This window comes from Anolis carolinensis, chromosome 1 (assembly GCF_035594765.1).
Source record: "Anolis carolinensis isolate JA03-04 chromosome 1, rAnoCar3.1.pri, whole genome shotgun sequence".
Lineage (NCBI taxonomy): Eukaryota > Metazoa > Chordata > Lepidosauria > Squamata > Dactyloidae > Anolis > Anolis carolinensis.
This window is the reverse complement of record NC_085841.1, coordinates 326,267,154-326,288,060: the sequence shown is the minus strand read 5'-3', so window position 1 is coordinate 326,288,060 and position 20,907 is coordinate 326,267,154. Positions and strand designations below refer to the sequence as shown.

Genomic DNA, 20,907 nt, shown 5'->3' with positions numbered 1-20,907 from the left:
TACATGAAAAGTAAATTGAAATAAAATAATCACATGATATAAGGAATGTCTATCTGAAAACAATAAAAGCCTTTAGGTATCCATATTTTAAAATAACAAATTACAAAACTTAAAGATAAGTACTGTTAAAAGGTTAAAAACTACTTGTTTACAAAAACCTGTTTGGTCTTCTTAATTCCACCAGCCGAGTAGATAAAAATCATAGCTGTACAGGCTTTTCAGTACCTGTAATTCCTCTGACAATACTCTGTAATTCCTCTCCCTAATACTCAGAAGAAAAAGTTTGTTTTGTAATACCTTCTTCTGTGGGTGCATTTTGGAGAAAGAAATATTTTTATTTTCCTGCATTAGTGAATAAAGAACAGCAAAGTTGGCCTGGTATATATTTTCCAAGTTAGATGGAAATTGCTGTATAATAAGATAAGTAATGAAGTGCCGAGTTAAACAAATAAATGGGCTACCCTAGCCTATCCCCCTGCCCCCATTTTAGAGTTCAAAAACGTATGGAGAGCATTTTTAAATTAGCAACAGTCTGATTAATAATGTTGAGACTTCTTTATATTGGAATTTTTTAAAAAAACAAAACAGGATTGCCATCCTAAAAAAATAATTTATTAAATTCAAAAAATTAAGCAGGTTATATGAACTCCCTAAAGGGACAAGAGTTTTGTGTATTTATTTTCATGTGAAAGGAAAACTGGAAACTGAAAGCAATCAGCCAATCGTTAAATATTTTTATTAATAAAATACTGCCTTGCATTGTGTCAGTCCAGTGACTATCATGCCATGTGTTAATTGGTAGCAACAGTTCATGGTTCACGTTTAGTTTTTCCATCCTTTGATGCTTAATATCCATTAAACAAACAAACTTTGAGTGTGGCACATTTTCTATGAGGGAAAATATGTTTCTGATATTGCAGCTCTCCGAACAGGACATCTAAGAGAAGTGTCTGCGGTGAAGAGCATTGATGCTAATGACCACTGCGTTGTTGAACAGTACAGGATTCATTTGCTTGGATCCATATTTAATCATACTCACCACAGACAAATGAGTTCAATGGGACTTACATCACTATTGTAAGTCCTGTTGATTGCAATGAGTTTATTTGAGAATTCAATCTAAATCCATCCTGTTAGAGTTATGCCTTTCTAAATTCCTAAATGCACATTTTCATAATTTTTAATCTCCATTCCTTTAGATCAGGGGTGAAAAATATGCAGCACCTCTGATGTTTCTGGAATGTAATTCCTGTATTTCAGCAATCTAGGCTAGAACTGCTGGGAGTTGCATTGAATCTTTAAGGCCACAAAATTCTCACCCTTGCTCTAAGAGATATGCTAAAATCCTGATTTGCTATTGATGTATTTATTTATTTGCCCCATTTATACCCCGCCTTTCTCACCCTGAAGGGGACTTAAGGCAGCTAATAACAGGAATGCTATCATCCCATAGGATAACCTGACATGAGTTTACTCTCCCATTTTACCAGCTCCATAAAAAACAGACCCAAGTGTTTGGCAGTTCATATCAATTCTCTGGAAGTGTAAGTATTACAAACTATAAGAAGGTGAAAAAAGATCAGGTACATGGGCTGCCTGATATGTTGGATATCATACAGTGAAACAATTTTGCAAGAAATCACAAAAACTAAAGAAAAACAGTTATTACAGAATTGCACTGGCAAAAATTGAGCAACAAATTACTGGAGGGGGCACCATTACATTTTAGATGTCATCACTCAGAAATATGAGAGTAGAAATTTGAATAATGTCAGATTTGTGGACGAACATTTTGTGCAGAGCTTTTAATGAACAACTGGGACAGATTTCATTTGATAAACATAAATATCCTTCTGAGAAATTAAACCTGTAACAGTTCAACTGCATGCATGTCACTCAGAAGTAAATCTCACTGCATGCAATAGAGTGTATTCCTTAGTAAATGTGCATAGTATTCCAGCTTAATTGATACATCTGTCATAATAAATCCCCCGAGAAAGTGTGATGTTCCCTGAACTACTTCTGGTTTACACTCAGTGATAGCCTCCCATTCAGGCAAAGCTGTTTTCATGCATAAATAATAATATTAATATTCCCCAGAGAATGTCAGATAAAATAGCCCCTCGAATTACTGTCCCATAAATACTGTAAAAACCAGTAGATTGGGCTAAACCTAATGAAATAGTGTGACTTTAGAATAGGAATTTCATCAACGTGTGGTCTATATTAGCAAGGTTCAAAGGCATGCATATACTCCTTTTTTAAGGACAACAGCCACTTTCTGTACAATTAATTGTGATTGACAGCAGTATAAATTATGAAATACCAGCACAGATAGAAGGTTATTTATTTTGATTAAAATGATTTGCCCTGACAGTAGGACAGTTCCTTTGACCTTGTGGAATGAGACAGGGGGATTTACTGGCACTTTGTCTGAATTCCAGTCACATATTTCCCTCATTTCTCCTTGCCCATCTATTGGTCTACAATAGCAACTGAACTGAGGCATTTACTAAAGCAATGTGTAACTTTTTATATACAAATTGTGAACAGTAAAAAGGCCATAATTATGTTTTTGAAATCTGACCTCTTTACCACAAATAGTTTCTTCAGATAAATTGTTCTATGTATTTGGACCTGTGGTTTTCACACACATACAAATGAATTTGACTACAGCCTAACTCCAACTAAGGTTGAACATTGTTATGCAAACTGGGTAATATTTGGATATTTCTAGCTACAGCAAAAAAAAAAAATCAGTATTTTTTTCTATTTAGGATTTTCCTGGGGGAACTATTTCTGCAAATTACATATGGAACTATAGTATAGGTGGTAGTGATTCAGATACTGGAAGCATTCCAAATTTGTTTTACATCTATTTTAGTTCTTAGACCTTGAGGGACACTCCTAATAAAATATAATGAAGCAAAATGAGTTTTGAGAGAAGATTCATATAGCATCCCTGATGTACTATTTTAAATGTGAATGCTCTGAAGAAAGTAAATTACTCAAAAAATAAACTTTTAACCAACCTGAAGTCCTATAACCCATTAGTCCTATAATCCATTAGACTGTATGCAGTTCTTCCGTTGCTTGTGACTAGAAGGACTTTTCCTGTTTACAGAATGAACTTGGGTGCGAAGGAGTTAACTGTGTAGCAAAAGGACTGTGATTTACTTCATTGCCCAATTCCTCCACAGCATCACTTCCATGTTCTTCTGAAGAGTCCTTCAGCCCCTCAAGGACAGTATGATAATGAAATTGTGGGCTGAATGAAGAAGGAGAGAAAATACCACTTTATCCCCCTTCCTCCAACACAAGCAGAACTGTGCTGAACATATTTCTGGATTCAACCCAGTGATATTGGCTTCTGACTAGACAAATGTAGCATTGTATTATTAAATCAGGTGAAATATGAAGTGTGAAACTCCTGGGGAAAGGATGCAAAAAGATGTATACATTCTCCATTCATTCTCAAAATGTAGAATTATTGGCAAATTGCCTAATAAAAAGAAGCCTTATGATTATTGCATTAACCCTTCTTTTGATTTTAGCAAAACATAGTCCATGTTCTGGAACAGTATTTACTTCCTTTCTTGTTCCCATCCCTGGTTATTTTTGGCCGTAAGATCACAGTAGGTCATCACTGTATCTTAAGAGATGTCATTAAAAGGCTTCCTGAATTGTACTTGCTCCATATGGCTGAATTCAATGTCTCCCTGACAGCTGTCTGTTAGTGCAATTGGAGTGTCCCCTGCTGCCCTCCAGCACCCTTCCTCCTTATTGAAACTCTGCTTCAGCAGGATTCCCAGAAAATGCGGCTGTAGCGGGGGCAGGGCAATCATTCTTCCACATCATTAGATTCTGGTCTCTATGTGGAAAGTTTGTATGCTTTTTAGTTCTGATTTACCTGAAGAACTACATAATTTGAATATCTGAAATATATATGTGAAATGAAGATCATCAGCTCGATGTGCTGTAGCAGCATAGTATAAGGAATGACAAATTATGGAGGTAAATGTGGTGGTCTGCAAATTATCTTACTCCGGAGATTTTGGACACCTTATCTTGCTTTTAGAGAATTTTTTGTTTTGTTTCTTTTTATGCTACTTTTAACAAAATTAGTTTTCTGTAACTAACTTTAATATAATTCATGTTTGTATTATTACTATTTTAACAGTGAGTTATTAATTGAATTAGGCAATTATCACTAAAATTAGACATATAAGCAGTACTCTGATATGAACATTGGAATACTAATTGTCATGTCTGTTACTTTGTGTGGACAGACTCTTCTGACTGTTAAAAGCAATCTACATGATAAAAAATAGACTTCTCATTCTTTCAGTTCCATAGTAATAAAATCATACATCAGCTTATAGTACAGTAGAGTCTCACTTATCCAAGCTAAACGGGCCGGCAGAAGCTTGGATAAGCGAATATCTTGGATAATAAGGAGAGATTAAGGAGAAGCCTATTAAACATCAAATTAGGTTATGATTTTACAAATTAAGCACCAAAACATCATGTTATACAACAAATTTGACAGAAAAAGTAGTTCAATATGCAGTAATGCTACGTAGTAATTACTGTATTTACGAATTTAGCACCAAAATATCACGATGTATTGAAAACATTGACTACAAAAATGGCTTGGATTATCCAGAGGTTTGGATAAGCGAGGCTTGGATAAGTGAGACCCTACTGTAATTACAACTACAGTTCATTAACTTATATTTGCACAACCTTCCTTTTATTCTTTTATTTTTGAAAGGGATTTCAGCTTCATGCTATATTTTCATTGATATTTTCATGTTTTCCCTAATTGCTTTTAAGGCAGCATTCTCAGTCTGGGACACTTCAGATGTTATGAATTAAAATTACCATTACTTCACCATTGATCATTCTGGTTAGTGCTGATGGGATTGCAAATCCAAAACATCTGGAGGTTACTAGGTTGGAGAAGGCTCTCATAAGGTGAACATATTAAATAGATAAGAAGGATAACAATATCTATACATTTATGGATTAAGTGACAATGTATTTTAAATAATTTTAACTTCTAAGCATGTTACCCAAAAACCTTGTCAATGAAAAGGTAACAATATCATATTGCATGGAAATAAGAAAACTTCCATTATGCTCACCCTAGTAGCCCATATATCCTAACAATATCTGTTCTGACAGCAGCCATTCAAGTGCCAGGCAGTCAATTTTATTATGATCACAGATCAGTCATTAAAAATGAGAAAAATAGATAACAAAAAATCTGGGGTCTGTTTGTGAACATAAGTGACTGTTCAACAGTCATCTTGTAAATCAGGCCCTAATCGCATTCAGCAGGATTAGTGTGAGCTGTAGCGAAATTTTACCAACTTTCTTTTAATGGAATATAGAGAACTTTGGTATCTTCTAAACTTATTCTTTGGAAGAGTTTGAAAGAACACTTCAAGATATAAACTGTATCGGTCTGCCTGGAACCTTTTTTCAGAATTGGATCTGTACAGTGTTCCCTCACTACATCGCGGTTCACTTTTCGTGGATTCGCTGTTTTGCGGTTTTTCAATAAACTTTAAAAGAATATTATAAATCATAAAAAATTACAATTTACAGCCTAAGGAAGGGAGGAAGGAGAACATGAAGGGAGAAAAAAGGAGCCCAAGCAGCAATGGGAGGAGAAGGAGATGATTTATCAATACATGATTGGTTGATAAAGACTTAAAATAGTGTACTAAAATAATGTATAAATATTAAAATAAATATAGCGTCCCTACTTCGCAGATTTTCACTTATTGCGGGTGGTCCTGTAACTTAACCCCCACGATAAGTGAGGTAACACTGTACATTGCTTTTTAACTCTAATTGATCCCAACCAGCATAACCAATGGTCAGGAATACTGGGACACGTCCAGAATATCTTTAGGACATCAGATTCACTAATGCCTGGCCATCAGAAATATACAAAATGTAACTAATATATTTCTGTCTATCATGATTAATCCTTATAGAAATATATGTCTTCTGAATAATTATCAGGATTTGAAATGACATTTTAAAATACATTTGTTTTATCCAGTATTATCCAGCAGTGACTCATCTATGAAAGCTGAGGGTCATTTGTTGTTAAATTTGTCTTAAGAGCGTTTTTCTTACCTGCCAGGGGGAGGGGAGCTGATAGAAAAGTATGTTTTCTTCCACAAAAAGGCAGATGTTGGTGAACAAAGAGCATGGAGCTATGGCCATTATTGGATCTATGGTCAAAATATGCTTGTCCTTCATATGAAATCCTGGCAAAAGTTAATCCCCAAGTCAGAAAAAGTAACAGTTACAATGTTGCTCCCAGTGTCACCCCAATTTTTGTAACATTTGTTACTAAGGAGGTTTTTCTAGTTTTCCATATTTTTTTCTTGAAGTGCATCTAGTTGTGATCTTGCTTCTGTTTTGCGTCATAAAATACTTTTAGGGTTTTTTTTAATAGCAAGAGCATATGTACAGAGCAGAACAGTCCTTTCTTTACCTGGATGCAGTCCTGCTCCAGTAATATATCAATGTCTTGCAATGAATGACAACATGATAACATGGATGCAAATCATGGTACATGCATATTTGTATGTACACACATGTTGGTGTAACACACCAGTTTGGACAATGTTTATGAAATCCTGGCAACTCCACTTGATTGCATGAGTCATGTTACTAGAGTTGTCAAGTCCAGTTACAGGTTAGCAAGACCACACTACTTCTGTATATAACTTGTTGGTTTCATCTGTCCTTGCTGTGCTAGGTCAATAAGAATGATATATATGCATCTGTGCTCGCATGCCTATACCTTCAACTCACCTGTCAACCTATGGCAATCCTATGATTTTCATGGGATTTTCTTAAGTAATACTCTGAAGTATTTTGGCATTGCCATCCTCTGAAATATACCCCTACAGCTTGTTGTTGTCTGCCTTCAAAGCTTTTCTGACCTTAAAACAAATCTTCCTTGTGGTTTTCTTGTTCAGAGAGTGTTTACCTCCTTTCTCTGAAGCTTAGACAATGTGATTTTCCCAAGTCAACATGGCCAAATCAGAATTTCAACCAGTTTTTATCCAGTGCTCAGCCCACTACACCATGCTGACCTACAGCTTATATTACTCTAAGTAGGGATGTACTGTACTACCAGTTCTTAAATCTGGAGAGGGGGTGAGGTATGGACCCCTTTGAAAATCTCATGTAAGTTATCATACACATCCCTCAAGAAAACTGTACATAAAGGCAGTTTTCAAAATGTCGGGGAGGAAATCAAAGGGTTAAAATGTCCTAGGTTAATGGACACCCTTAAAGCTGATCCAAGGATTTCTTAGCGGTCTATGGACCACAAGTTAAAAATTCATCTATTATAGTTAGTTTGTTTCAGTTCCTTTCTTAATTAAAGGGAATGGTCCCTCCTTTGATTATTTCATGCTGAAAAAATTAAATATTTTAACAGTTCCTTTTTAAAGCACATCACCAAGCTAGCAGATGATAATAGAAACAAAAATTGGCTAGTATACAGGCCTATCTCTGTTAACAAAGCCTTTGAACAAAAGAAGCTCCTTTTTACATCTATATTGCCCCACTTTTCCTCCTAACCCTCTGTCTAGCAGGATTTTTTTCCTTAGGAGCATCAGCATTAGGAATAAAAAGAAGGAGTGGTCCAAAAACACAGGATGTTGGTGTTGCTTTGCAGCAGTATGTCTGCAGTAAATATTACAAGCTGGAAAATATTGGCTTTCTACTTTAGCCAACCCTGTGTACCTACCTACAACAGAGAAGATGAACAGCCACTGCCTTCAAAATCCATTATTGAGCATGCATAAACACAAAAGAGAGGAAAGTAGATAAACTGCTCTTGCCAGCTTACCCTACATGTTAATGAATCATCAATAACTTGCCACCAAACTGGAAATATTAAAGTTAGTGAAGGGTGGTGAAGGAGAAGTCACCCCTGGATTTATTTCGGAAGAAGCTCACAAGTTGTCTCTCATTTAAAGTGTTTATATATTTATGCAAGGCTTACCTGACCTGGTTATTTCATCTTCTATGTGTATATTGTTAGCTTTGGATAAAACGTTTGTTGAAACATGTTGGACTGCTCGTCTTTTTTGTTGTGCAGGAAAATATCCCTATTCTTTCATGTTATTTTTTACCTCAGATACCAAATTTTCTGTTAAAGAAGTAATGCCCAGGAACACATCTACTTCCTTAACTGAGGTATATCTGTATGAGCATTTTTTGAGATTTGTATAATTGGGATTCTACACATAGAATGGGTGCTGTCAGATCCTGATTCTCTTTCCCCCAGAGGGTTATAGAAACACCAGGAAAAAAATGAAGGTTAGTTTGAGGATTTCTGTTTGAAGCAGGGAATTATCTTTTTCTGCTACTAGTTATGGAAGATTCTTTGAGATCTCTCCCATTTCCATAAAGGGGAGAGGCGTGCTCCTGCAAATAGAAGAGGTCCTTTTGCTCATGGATGGATACTTTTGGATCCACCCATGTTGCAAGGGTGTTGGATTGGAGTCCCATGTCCTTGTCATCTTTGAACATAATTAATGGTAGAAGATACTTTGGAGATTTTCTGCTGTTCTGTTTCTGATCAAAGATAGCATGGTCTCCTCTTCCTCCCAAAACAGTTGTTGGGAGAGAGAGATCAGCATAACAAATTTGGTGACCCAAATTCTGACAGTCAGTGGCTTAAATTAGGCATGAAGTTAAATAATTCTTCTTTTCTGTACTTTGTAAATCTAAAAAATGTGTTCAAAACCTTCAAAGTGTTTCTTAAGAACAACTAAACTGCTAAAATCTTTTACCTTATATAGACTCCTTCAGTCATCCACATACATCAGTAAATTACCGAAATCTATATCAGCCACAAAATCTAACCAATTTGTTATTTTACAAAATTCATAGTAGTAGTACCCCACTTTTCTCCCCTTACTGGGACCCAAAGTGCCTCACAGCCTTAAAAACTATTCATTGTAAAAAACCTACAAAATGCAAATATTAAAATAGAATTAAATATTACAATTATTAAAGCAGTTATCAAAACAAATAAAATAACTGTTAAAAATAACTAACCCCATGTAGAACTTCTTGTCCCATTCTTTAAAACTTTCTGCTTAAAATCCTTCCTGACTAAAATGGTTTCAGCTTGCCGGTGGAAGGATAACAAGGAGGCAGCCAGTCTCCCTTGGTGGTGGGACTGAGAGAAGGACCTCTCCTAAGGATCTCTGAATCCAGGCAGGGAGATACAATCTTCCAAATAGTTTGGATCTGACCTATATAAACCATGTCCCTAAAATGTAAGCTCTTTAATTCTTCATATTTATTAATAGGGAGTTTTTTGGCCAAGATCCTGCATAGTCAGGAAGATTATACTTGCAAGTATGAAATAATTACATCTGACAGTGCCACACCCCAAAACTCTTTATTTTTCAGTTTTGCAGCACCCCAACTGAAGGATTTCCAAGGTGTTATGGAGGGGGGGGGCGAAGGCGAAGGGGGGGTGGAGAGAACCTCTGGAGTCCTTCCACAACTGCTTGCCTTGAAGCACTCCATGACTAAGAGAGCAATACTAAGACCTGCAACACTTTGAACATCCTCTATTGGGGCACTGCCAGGCTGAAAAAGTAGGATTTGGAGTTTGTGTCCAATAAATGTGAATCCCCAACAATTACAAAATTGTACATCCAGTTTACTATTTCATAAATATTGAACAAGATACCAGCCTAAATATATGTAGGTTATTTGTTTATTACTATTTTTAATAGTAGCTGCAATACTTTTATATCTGATTTTTGGATTACAGTGAACATTTTTTGCATGTTAATTGTAATACATTGACATATTTAACAAATCCAAATAGATTACATATGAAATTAAAATTATGGAAAAAATTAGTTACTAGATAAATCACATGTCCATTGTTATCATATAAAACTTAAAATTGCACTGCTCTGCAATCCTACACATACACACCCCAAATGCTAATTGATTTTGTTTCCTATGAACATACATAGACTTATTCTGCACTTATACCCCTGGTTTATCAAGCTGCTGTTTTCACAAGCACTAAATATATTCTAAATATAAATATTTAGCATTTATATCTAGCATTTATAGTTCTTTTGCAAGTTGGTGATTTTTACTGTTGAATGTTCTCAGTGGAATATGTTTTGAACTAAGAGAATAGGCATAATTTTAAAAATAACTTCATTTATTTCATTAAACTTAGAGAAATTGTTGTTTATCTACACTAGCTGTTGTCATGGTAATATTTTATCCTAGGGGTTTTTTAATCAAAATGAGTGAATTATATTTTTATCATAATGTTATATCTTATTTATAGCAATGAGGCTGTTGGATCAGAACTATTTTTATACACATCTTCTTTTTCCCTTTTTTTTGTTTGGATTTTTGGGGGTAACCTATAGTCGGTGAGTATTCATCCTGAGTGTTGAGCTGTTGGTTCATTTTTGACTACTAATGCATCCCTCTTTAACCTTCAGCATGCACGTCAGCGACATAAAAAATTCTAACTTTCTCTTTTTCTGTACTCATCTGTAAATGCCCTCCAACCTCTGCTGTTCGTGTTTCATGTCTCACACCTGTTATCTTTTTATCTTTCTTCCCTTTTCCTCACTTCTCTCCACCTCTCCTTCATCACTTCTTCATTCTCAACAAAGAAAGAAATGGTGTGATATTTCTTCTCCTTCCCAAGCCACCACTAGAAAGCATGGGCCACTTCAAGGTAAAGGGCAAAGGCTTGAAACGGAAGGTCTTTCACGCTAGCTGTGAATGGTATGCTGTGCAGAGCACCAACGGTTACTTTTTACGCTCTACCTACCCCACCATTTGGACTGCTTTAATTCCTTGTAAAAGTAGAACAAGATAGAATTTCTGAGTGTTTGTTTATGCAGGGGGGTATGGGTTTAAAAAAAATGCACACCACACACAGCATTTTCCTGTGTGGAAAAGGGCTGTTTCGTTTTTTCCAAAAGCTACAATAAATATTCTGCTATCACTATCATTCCTCTGTAGATTGTTTGGAGCTGCTCAGCCTGGATCATAAAGAGAAACATCCCCATTTGGAGAGGAAAGTGAGGGATTTTGCCAGTTAACAGAGAACGTTTGGCCAAAGCAGACACAATAGCATTTGAGTTATTAGATCAGGCTTGTGGCAGTGTGCTGTTAAAAGCAGTATTAGACTTCTGACCCAGCCATCATAGCTTGCAGTAACCTCTTTAGGAAATCTAGCAGAATGAAAGCAAGAAATGTTTCCTGAGATTTATTTGCCTCCAGGAGGAGTCCAGGCATTAAGGTAGATTTTGTGTTACTACAAGGTTAGTGAAAGTGTTTTCTTAAAGCGAGTTTCTGTGTTTAAGTATTTTTCATTAAACAGTAGTAATACTAGATATTCCTTATGAAAATATATCATTTTAAACTAGACTTTATAGCCAAAAAGAAAATTAATTTGTTTCAGAAGCATTTTTATAAACTTGTATTCATACATAATGATATGGCATCCAGACTTCATATATGGAGCCCACTGTGTTATGTATCAGAAATCTTTTCTGGGTGAGGCTTTCCATTGCAGCTTCAGTTCTGAAGTGACCTCTGAAAATTAGGGGACCCTTTAGAACACAATTTCATACAGTGCACAGTGCAATGGTAGCAAGTCAAAATTAGCAACTTCCAATGTTTGAATCTGGCTTGTGGATCAGTTAAACCAGTTCTTAAGCAAAGATGTGCTGATTGGTTTTGTAACAGCTGAGCACATGGAAGAAAATATTTTACTTTAAATACTGTATGCAGTATGGACAATCCCTGACAGACAGTACTGAACAAATGTGGCCTACTGATCCCAGCTGCACTTTACATAAAATCTCACGGTAATATGTATGTGACCATAAGATCCATTCAAAACAATTGGTTTTGTGTCAGAATGTACACTTAGTATCAAAATGTGGATTCATTTGATTCTAAGAATGGATTATGTATTTAATTGTGGAATTGTCACATGTTCCACTGTTGAAAAACAAGATTCAGGAAAATAGTAGAGGTAAAATACTAACCCCATGTCCACAGGGGATATGTTTCAAGTCACACGTGAAGTTAACTGAAATCCTGGATAATATCAAGCCATATGTTTTTACTGTACTTGAATTGGAAGTATGGCATAGAATCACAATGAAAGACCTAGAGCAATGGTTCCTAACTTTTGGTCCTCCTGTTGTTTTGGACATCATCTCCCAGAAATCCTAACCAGTTTACTAGCAGTTAGGAATCGTGGGAGCTGAAGGGATTTTTTTTTTTAGTTTGGGTAAGTGAAGTCGTGCATATTGAATTCATGGATAAGGGGAAGGGGGTAACACTACAGTTGTAAATACTAGTATCTAAAGCGGGAATCCATTTGTCCTGGAAACTAAAAATCCCCATTCATGCTTTTTGGCACAGGGAAATAGTACAGTGCCCCTGAAAGTGTAATTAAAAGGATCTGAAAGCAAGGATAGAATTGGCAGTATACAAGTTCATAGGTAGATGATATAAATCTCTCCTACTATTGGTACCATCTCATTTTTAAAAACAAATGAAATGGTGCTATTTCTACTTCTATGAAAGTATTCATTTTGTATTCTCCAACCTATTTTAGCAGCTAAAACAAAGCAAACAATGCATTTTCTTTCTGAGAACTAAGATTTGTATATAACTCAAAGGACTGGTTGTGGTTATAAATAAATGCTGATCTATTCCACGTCTCATATAAATTTTTGTCACTGCAGAAACATTGGCAGGGTGATTCCCGTGCTGCTGTTCTTGCCCCTTTATCTTTTGGTCCTATGTACTGGAAGCCGTTCTGCTTTGGTGTATGAATCAGGATTCCTCCCAAATTCATCTTGTTCCTTTTACAAAGAAAACATATCATGTAGTGCATTCAGCTAGCATGCTTCAGCCCTGTTGAATCCAATAGGAATTTGTGTGTCAAGAGTATAGAACAGGAAATAGTTGCCACCCTGAAGCCTTTTTAGTGCCTTCCCAGCCCTCTTGCATTATTGTTACCAACTAGTTCCTTTGGAGCATAGAGTTGGACTACTCTTTAGCCATTGCCTTTCTCTGACTTCATAGAATGCAGTGGGTTTGTTGTTTCTCCTGGCAGTTGAACTAGCATTTTTATTTCTGCATCAAACAACAAAAGGGCAGCTATTTCCTTGGGGCTTGATCTTTCCTAATCATTTACTTTAGCAGGTTGAACTAATGTTTATGGACTTTTTTTCCTTTTTTTTTTTTTTTTTTTTTTTTTTGGTAGGCTCCTACCCAGAGACTCAGGCGTCCGAAGCTCCAGCAGCAGCGCAGATGGACGGGCCCGATCTAGCCTTCCCCATTTCACCCCGGTCTAGCAAGAGTCGCATGTCTATGAAGCTGCGGCGATCCTCTGGCTCAGCAAACAAGACCTGAGAACAGGGCACAATTCTAAAGCCAGTACGCCCTTGGAATCAGACTCGCTATGCTGAATATTTGTTCTATATTCCTCCATTCTTATGTTAATTTTAGAGAATGATATGGAAATTTTATTTCAAACTAAAAATATTTTAGCTTTCGTTAGAATATTTTTTTATCAAACTTCCTGCTGCCATACTTTGCCAGTGCAGGTTCCCTTTTTTTGCACTTTTTAATTTTTTTCTTTGAGATATGTTCAGCTGTTAGGTAACCACTCTGTTTTAACCTTTAGGAGTGATTGCTAGCCACCCTGGAGCTGGAGACTGCAGGCATGTTCCAGTCTTATTTATTGTGCAACCCTTTCAATAATAAAAATGTACCATTTTTCAAATGACAAGACATTTCTGAAGTCCTCTGCAAGGCTCACTAGAACACTCAGAATTACGTACAGAGTATGTGTGTATGTATGAAGGATAAAAATCCTTTCAAGTAAGCATCATCACCTCTGGTATTGTCATTCACTGCTGGACAGAGCAGCTGAAGTACTCGTGCTGAAGTGCTTTCTACTCCCTTGCAGTTATTTGCTTTCCTCTTGGGACTTATGGCTACAGTCAGCCTTCCTTTTCCAAAAAGTGAAACTGTCCATTAATCTAGCTGTAAGATAAACACACATACACACTCACACATATATTTTTCAAGCACTTTGCCATGTCAATCATTTGCTCCAAGCTGTGTCGGTTACAGGGAGGAAAGGGATTATGCCCTTGTAGCGGCCAACTTATACGCTAACACATTCCACTCCAAATTCCCACTATCCCCCAAACGTATTTTCATACCGAAGAAGAAATACAGCTGCATTGTTTGCCATATTCTGCTCTAACAAAATGTAGCATGGCACCGGTACTAACTGCATGTGTAAATATCTGCCTTCACCCGGGCAACTATAGAAATATATATTGATGTTTTTGTTCACCGTGTAGTATATACAGATTTGTAATGGTTGAAGAAAAGACATGCTATTTAATAATACAATAAAACTATTCTTACCACTTTCTGTGTGTTCTGTATTCTACAAGTGCCGATTTGCACAAACCTCCTTGATGTAAAGAAAAGCAGAAGACAGCTATGAAATAAATAGCTGATCATTTGGTTGTAAAATTGCAAAGCCCCTGCACTAATCTTTTTCACTTAAAACAATTTTGTTCACAGATGACTTGGTTAGTTCACTTTCTTTAGTACTGTTTAATAATTTTGATTAACCAGCTTAATAAAGCTGTACAAAGTAAACTATTTACTTTGTGCTGAAAACATCTTTTAACAAGCCTTTAAACAATCTTTTAACAAGCCAAAAAAAATCTGTGAAAATTGCTTTCTTGTGTGTTTGTAAAACTAAATTCAGAACAAATACCTACATTGTACAGCTTACAGTGCAAAAAATAACTTCCAGAACATTATCTGAAAGAAGTGTTGTTTAAAACAATTCAGCTGAAAAATATTCCTCAGCTTACTGCTTTTAAATTATATGTAGAAGTCGTTTTTCAGGTGGTATGGTAGTGTCAAAATAACATGGATAAATTATATGCAATTCATTGAAAAGCATTTTATGTGCAAAATGAATAAAATTTCACCTAAAATATTCCTCATCTTAGTTCTTATAAATTATATGTAGAAGTCATGGGCAAATTATCTTGGGAAATAAGTAAACGTGAAGTAAAACGGAGTTGTGCTTGACCACTGCGCTTCATTGAACAGCGTCTTTATACACGTGCAAAATTGATCTATAAAAATTATCATCAAATTTAGAATGGACTTCTTGAAAATGCATCAGTGAAGAATTTAGAACATGTAGTCCTGGCTATCAGAATCTCCAAAAAGCTGACTTTTCTTAATCTCAGCAACAGAAAATCATTTCAACTCAATAAAGTTCAGTACACTGACCACTTTGATTCCCTGCATGGCTATTTACTGAACAAGTTTAAATAAAGATAATGAAACCTATGCTATCTTGCAAGCTGTAGTTAAAATCATCTTTGGTTTCATCAACAATTTGCTGTGTAGAATGGGAATGTTTGTTCATGAAAAGCCTAAACCCATTGACTCACTCTGAACCTGATTGGACATGGCAAATTTGAACTCCCCATATCTGTGTGGAGAGCACACCTTTTTACCATTTGTATTTTTATAGTCTAAGTGAATTCCACACAAGATACTTAAAAAACATGTAAAATAACCACAAGGAATTAAAAAAACCATCACCAATCCAGAATTTAATAGCCAGTAATGAGCAAGAGCAGACAGAAGAAGAAGCACTTGTAAGGGTTTGACAGGATGAGATGCTGACTTGCTACTAATATCTGACTATATTGCAATACAGGGTACAACAAATAAACACTTCACGGCAAATTAAATGTTTTAAAACCAGAAGCTGGGGAAGCAGTTTCCAGCAATTAAATATATAAAGACTGTCTCGTTCTCCCCCCTCTGGTGTTGTTAATAAGTGTTGGGATATACTTTAATCCCAGGTACAGGAATAAATAGAATGAACATTGTCTAGGTCCCACTCTTCCCCGGCAACTTACACAAGTTAGGCACACAGATGGCTCTAGGTTTGGCTATACTGTAATATTAAGCGCACATAAAAAATTTCTTTCTCAATGCAGGGTAGTTTTTAAGTCTTAAGGTGGAAGGGGTACCTTCTCCCTAAAGCATATGGTTTTGCTGAAACAATTTCAGCAGAAGGGAAGTTTTACATAATGTACTCCTCATTCTAACCCCTCTATAAGGCAGCAAGGACAATTTATGATCATTAATAAAAACCCATTTGGCACGGCTCTTTTAAAAGTATTAATTCACTTTGGCTGTGCTCTTCGAACTTGAGGTGCATCTATACCAGGCCGGCTGCTAGGAATTGTGGGAGTTGAAATCCAAAACACCTGGAGGACCATGCCTGAGATACATTGTAGAATGAATGCAGTTGGAGGCCCCTTTTACTGCCACAGCTGAGTGCTGTAGAATCCTGGGAGTTATAGTTTGGCAAGCACTCTTTGGCAGGGAAGCTAAAATACCTTGTAAAATAACTTAAATTCTAGGATTCCATAGCACTGACGCATGGCAGTTAAAGAGGAGTCAAATTGCATTCTTTCTACACGCACCCTATGTTGACCTAGAGTTGAAAAGAGATGCATCTACACTAGGCATGAGCAAACTTCGGCCTTCCAGGTGTTTAGTACTTCAACTCTCACAATTCCTAAAAGCCGAAGTTTGCTCATGCCTGACCTACACTGTAGAACAGGCATGGGCAAACTTTGGCTCTCCAGGTGTTTTGGATTTTAACTCCCACAATTCCTAACAGCCTGTTAGGAATTGTGGGAGTTGAAATCCAAAGCACCTGGAGGGCCAAAGTTTGTCCATTCCTGCTATAGAATAATTGCAGCCTGGCTACTTTGCTATGGAATCTTGGAAGTAGCGGTTTGACGTGATCTTTAACCTCCTCTGCCAAAGAGTACTGGTATCACACCCAGGATCCCGCAGCATTGAGCAAGGGCAGGTGTGAAACTGCAATCATTCTAGATGCGCCAGACACACAGAAGGCCACCTGAGTTGAAGTCCAAAACACCCAGAGGGTCAGAGTTTGCCCATGCCTGCTCTAAATGCACCCTATGTGTACCTAGAGTAGAAAAGAGGTGCATCTACACCGGGCATGAGCAAACAGGCGGCCATCGGGTATTTTGGACTTGGTGCTCAGGCAGTGAAAGAAGGACAAGGCTACGGGGCGAAAGGGGGAGGCGGACGAGTTAAAGGAATGCTTCCAAGGGAGGAGGACTTCCAAGCAGGGCTGTAACCAAGGGGAGTTAGGTGTTCAACCCCCCTCCCCCCCCCCGAAATTTTTCAGGTTTAAAACAAAACCTGGTTTACTCATGAATTTTTACTGATTAACCAAATCCCCATGAGTGTCCACTGAAGTTTATCTGTCTTGAGTGTCCACTGAAGTTTATTGATGGAGCCTGATTTCTAGATTAGTTTTGAGTTATGGAACTACTCTTTAAAAAGTTTCAACTCCCCTCCCTTCCCCCCTCCCCCCGAAATATTTTTCTGGCTATGGTCCTGCTTGCAAGCCTTGCATTTGGTAGTTCTTTTCCGCCCAAGTCTTCAGCATCCCGGTCGGAGAGGCATCTGCAGGAGGAGGACCTGCCTGTGCTCGGACGGGTGGCACTTGTTGATGTGCCGGGTGAGCCCCGGCGAGCTGAAGAAAGTGGAGGGGCAGTGCTTGCAGGAGAAGATCTGCTGCTGGTGGTGGTGGGGCTGGGGCTGCTGCTCAGCGATGTGGGTTTCGGGCGGCCCCAAAGGCAGGAGCAGCTCCTCCCGCACGGCGTGCCAGAGCCGGTGCTTGTCCCTGATGTCCGCCGAGGGGAAGTGCGCCCCGCACAAGTGGCAAGGGAAGCTGATCTGCTGAGGCTGAGGACTGTAGGAAGAGGAGGAGGAGGAGGAAGAGGAGGCAGAGGGGCCGCCGACTTGGTGAGTGCCCAGGTGTTTGCGCAGGTACGCCTGCCGCCGGAAGGCTTTGTGGCAGTAGGGGCAGAGGAAGAGCTCCCCTCCGGGAGGAGCCGCCGCCGAGCCGCTCTCGGAGGCTTCCCCTCTGCAGCAGGCGCCGCCGCTGTCCGCGGTGCTGATCCCGGCTCCGTGGTGCTGATCCCGGCTGTTCTCCTTGCCTTGAACGGCGGCGGCTTGCGCCGTCGGGCGGGGCTTGTGCCAGCGGCGGTGCGAGGCCAGGTTGGCCGGGCAGCTGAAGACCTTGTGGCACTCGGGGCAGCGGTACTCGACGCGCACGATGCGGGAGCAGCGGTGCTGGGCCAGCGCCAGGGGGTCGGCGTAGGGCTCCTTGCACAGCTGGCACACGAAACCGCCCCGCGAGGAGAGCAGCCGGCGAGAGCCCTCCTCCGCCCCCTCCGTGGCTGCCTTGATGCGCAGCCCCAGCACCGGGGAAGTGGTCACTTCGTCGGCGAAGCTCAGCTTGCGCGCCGCCTTGGGCTTCTTGGGCCGCGGGGGCCGCTTCAGGGAGGAAGGCAAGGGCAGCGGGAAGGGCAGCGGCGTGCGAGGGAGCAGAGGCGGCTTCTCCTCCTCCTCCAGCGGCGGCTTCTCCGGGGGCTTGGGCTCCTCCTCCACAGCGGCCTCGGGTGAGTTTCCCGCGCTCCAAGCGGCCGCCAAAGGAGACTCCAGCTGAGGCGCCTCCCGAGGCTTCTCCTCTTCCTCCCTCCGAGGGTCCTCCAGAGGGGTGCTGTCTCCAGGGCGCACCCGGTAGCAGCCCCCAGGCCTCCGGCTCCGCTTCACCAGGAAACCCCGAGGCATTTTCCGAGAAGACACCGTGACAGACTGCGCTTCCCTCGCTGCCCCAAGGGGCCTTTTATACCTCAGGCGCCGCTGGGGAGGCCCGCGCGTCGCCCCGCCCCGCCCCCTCAGGGCCCCAGGCGACCAATCAGGAGAAGGGAGGAAGAGAGCGGGATGGAAAAGGCGGGAGAATCCGAGCTCGCGGGGGAGGGGCACGTGACCAGTTAACGGTCAACCGAGTTGGGGGCGGGGTGGGCGGGGCGGGATGGGGGAGGCTAAGGTCTAAGTTTACCTCAGGACCAAAAATAGAATGGATGGGATTTGACACCACTTTAACTGCATGGCTCAAGGCTATAGGAGTTGTAGTGCCACAAGTTCTGCCAAAGAGAGCTAGTGCCTCGCCAAACTACACCTCCCAAGGCTCCATAGCATTGAGCGACTAAGATCTGAGTTTACCTCAGGACCAAGAGTAGGTCAAATGGGATTTGACACCACTTTAACTGCATGGCTCAAGGCTATGGAAATCATGGGAATTGTAGATCCACAAGGCCTGCCAAAGAGGGCTAGTGCCTCGCCAAACTACACCTCCCAAGGCTCCATAGCATTGAGCAACTAAGATTTGAGTTTACCTCAAGACCAAGAGTAGACGAATGGGATTTAACACCACTTTAACTGCATGGCTCAAGGCTATGAGAGTTGTAGTTCCACAAGGTCTGCCAAAGAGGCCAAACTACACCTCCCAAAGGTCCACAGCATTGAACCAGAGCATTTAAAGTGGTGGCAAACTGCATTAATTCAACAGTCTAGAACAGACATGGGCAAACTTCGGCCCTTCAGGTGTTTTGGACTTCAACTCCCACAATTCCTAACAGCCTGCCAGCTGTTAGAAATTGTGGGAGTTGAAGTCCAAAACACCTGAAGGGCCGAGGTTTGCTCATGCCTGGTATAAGCCATCACAGGCAGAATGGCTCCACACAGGCTCCATAACAAGTCTCCTGAAGCAAAATGTTCAATGGCAATTTCTTCAAACTACCCAAGAAAAAGGCGACAGTGAACCCGCTTTTGGTCATAAACGTCTCCCCTTTCCAAGGCGCTTTTCTGAGGAAACCCAAGTCTTTGCATTATTAACTAGAGGCGCTTCGAGCTTTGGAGCTGTCCAGCATCTCTTCGTGCTGAATCTCCCTGAGAGGATGGCTGGCTCTTACTGTGTGTTGTTTTCCCCTTCAGCCACGTCTTCTTTCCAGCATCAAGGCCCCTCCATCCATAACCAGTGGGTTAGCCGTGTTTCATAGCTGTAGCAAACAAGACTCATTAAATATGTACGGCTTCAGGAATACTTTACGTGGCCAGATGTAAGCTGCAATTAGTTTACTGCTTTGAGAAGATCATTGTTGTTTCCCCACAGAGCTCCCATCCTCTCTTGAATTCAGAAAACTGTAGTTTCGCCTCAAAAAGCAAAAATGCAAAGGAGTATAACAAAGACACATACAATCCTTTTCCCTAGTGATTCATGACAGGCAAATGCAAACAAAAGAGTATCTGAGTATAAGCTTTTCCCCCTCTCTTTTACCACCTTTTTTTCACTGCAAGACAGTAATGTACTTTGTGGGCAACCTTTTCTTGACAAGATATTTCACCTGAGAACAACAGCAGCAAAGGCAAGTCCTAGTTGCCCCACATCTTAATTATTATTCACCATTCCTTATCTTTTCCCCGTCTTCTCCCTTCTCTGTTGCCAACAGGTCTGCTGTCCCAGATTTTCCTGTGAAAACCTTTCTGTTTCCATAATATCCTATCCTTCTTCAAATCTGTCCCTTCTCTGTGTATATGGCTACACAGGACATGGCAGGAACATCACAGCTTATCAGTGACAGAATAATCCAGTGTTTTCCTTTTTAGCAGTGAGCAAGAGATATATTTGTGGAAAAATATAACATTAGACTGTAGCAGACTGTTGTCAATATGAGTGGTAATATTAGATTGGAGCAGACTGCTGTTACCATTGCTGTGAATTGTACCTTTTGAGTACAAGGGCCGTGCCAGGCTGGGATAGGTGTCTTAATGGCTGAGACATCTGGAAGGTAGCATTGAAGGGATGATACGGTTTATCCTGCAGGG

The 20,907-nt window shown here is 39.7% G+C and overlaps 2 protein-coding genes across 17 annotated transcripts in view; one reads left to right on the top strand and one right to left on the bottom strand.

The window, feature by feature from the left end:
* Positions 1-14,513, top strand: part of ralgapa1 (Ral GTPase activating protein catalytic subunit alpha 1) — a 192,050-nt gene extending 177,537 nt beyond the window's left edge. For 4 of the 16 annotated variants that reach the window (XM_062968276.1, XM_062968272.1, XM_062968282.1 and 1 more), the window contains one exon: positions 10,713-12,714. In XM_062968276.1, the coding sequence (XP_062824346.1) occupies positions 10,713-10,921 (209 nt within the window). In that variant the 3' untranslated portion in view covers positions 10,922-12,714. The other 12 variants (XM_062968274.1, XM_062968285.1, XM_062968283.1 and 9 more) reach the window with 9 other exon arrangements.
* Positions 14,514-15,704: 1,191 nt separating this feature from the next.
* insm2 (INSM transcriptional repressor 2) lies at positions 15,705-18,867 on the bottom strand. Its single transcript, XM_062968288.1, has one exon. It carries the CDS (start codon positions 18,808-18,810, stop codon positions 17,614-17,616), a length of 1,197 nt encoding a protein of 398 aa, XP_062824358.1. The 5' UTR covers positions 18,811-18,867; the 3' UTR covers positions 15,705-17,613.
* Between the last annotated feature and the right edge of the window lie 2,040 nt (positions 18,868-20,907).

Excerpts from the sequence above, each read along its gene's own strand:
- insm2 (XM_062968288.1), bottom strand. The coding sequence starts at position 18,810 with ATGCCTCGGGGTTTCCTGGTGAAGCGGAGCCGGAGGCCTGGGGGCTGC.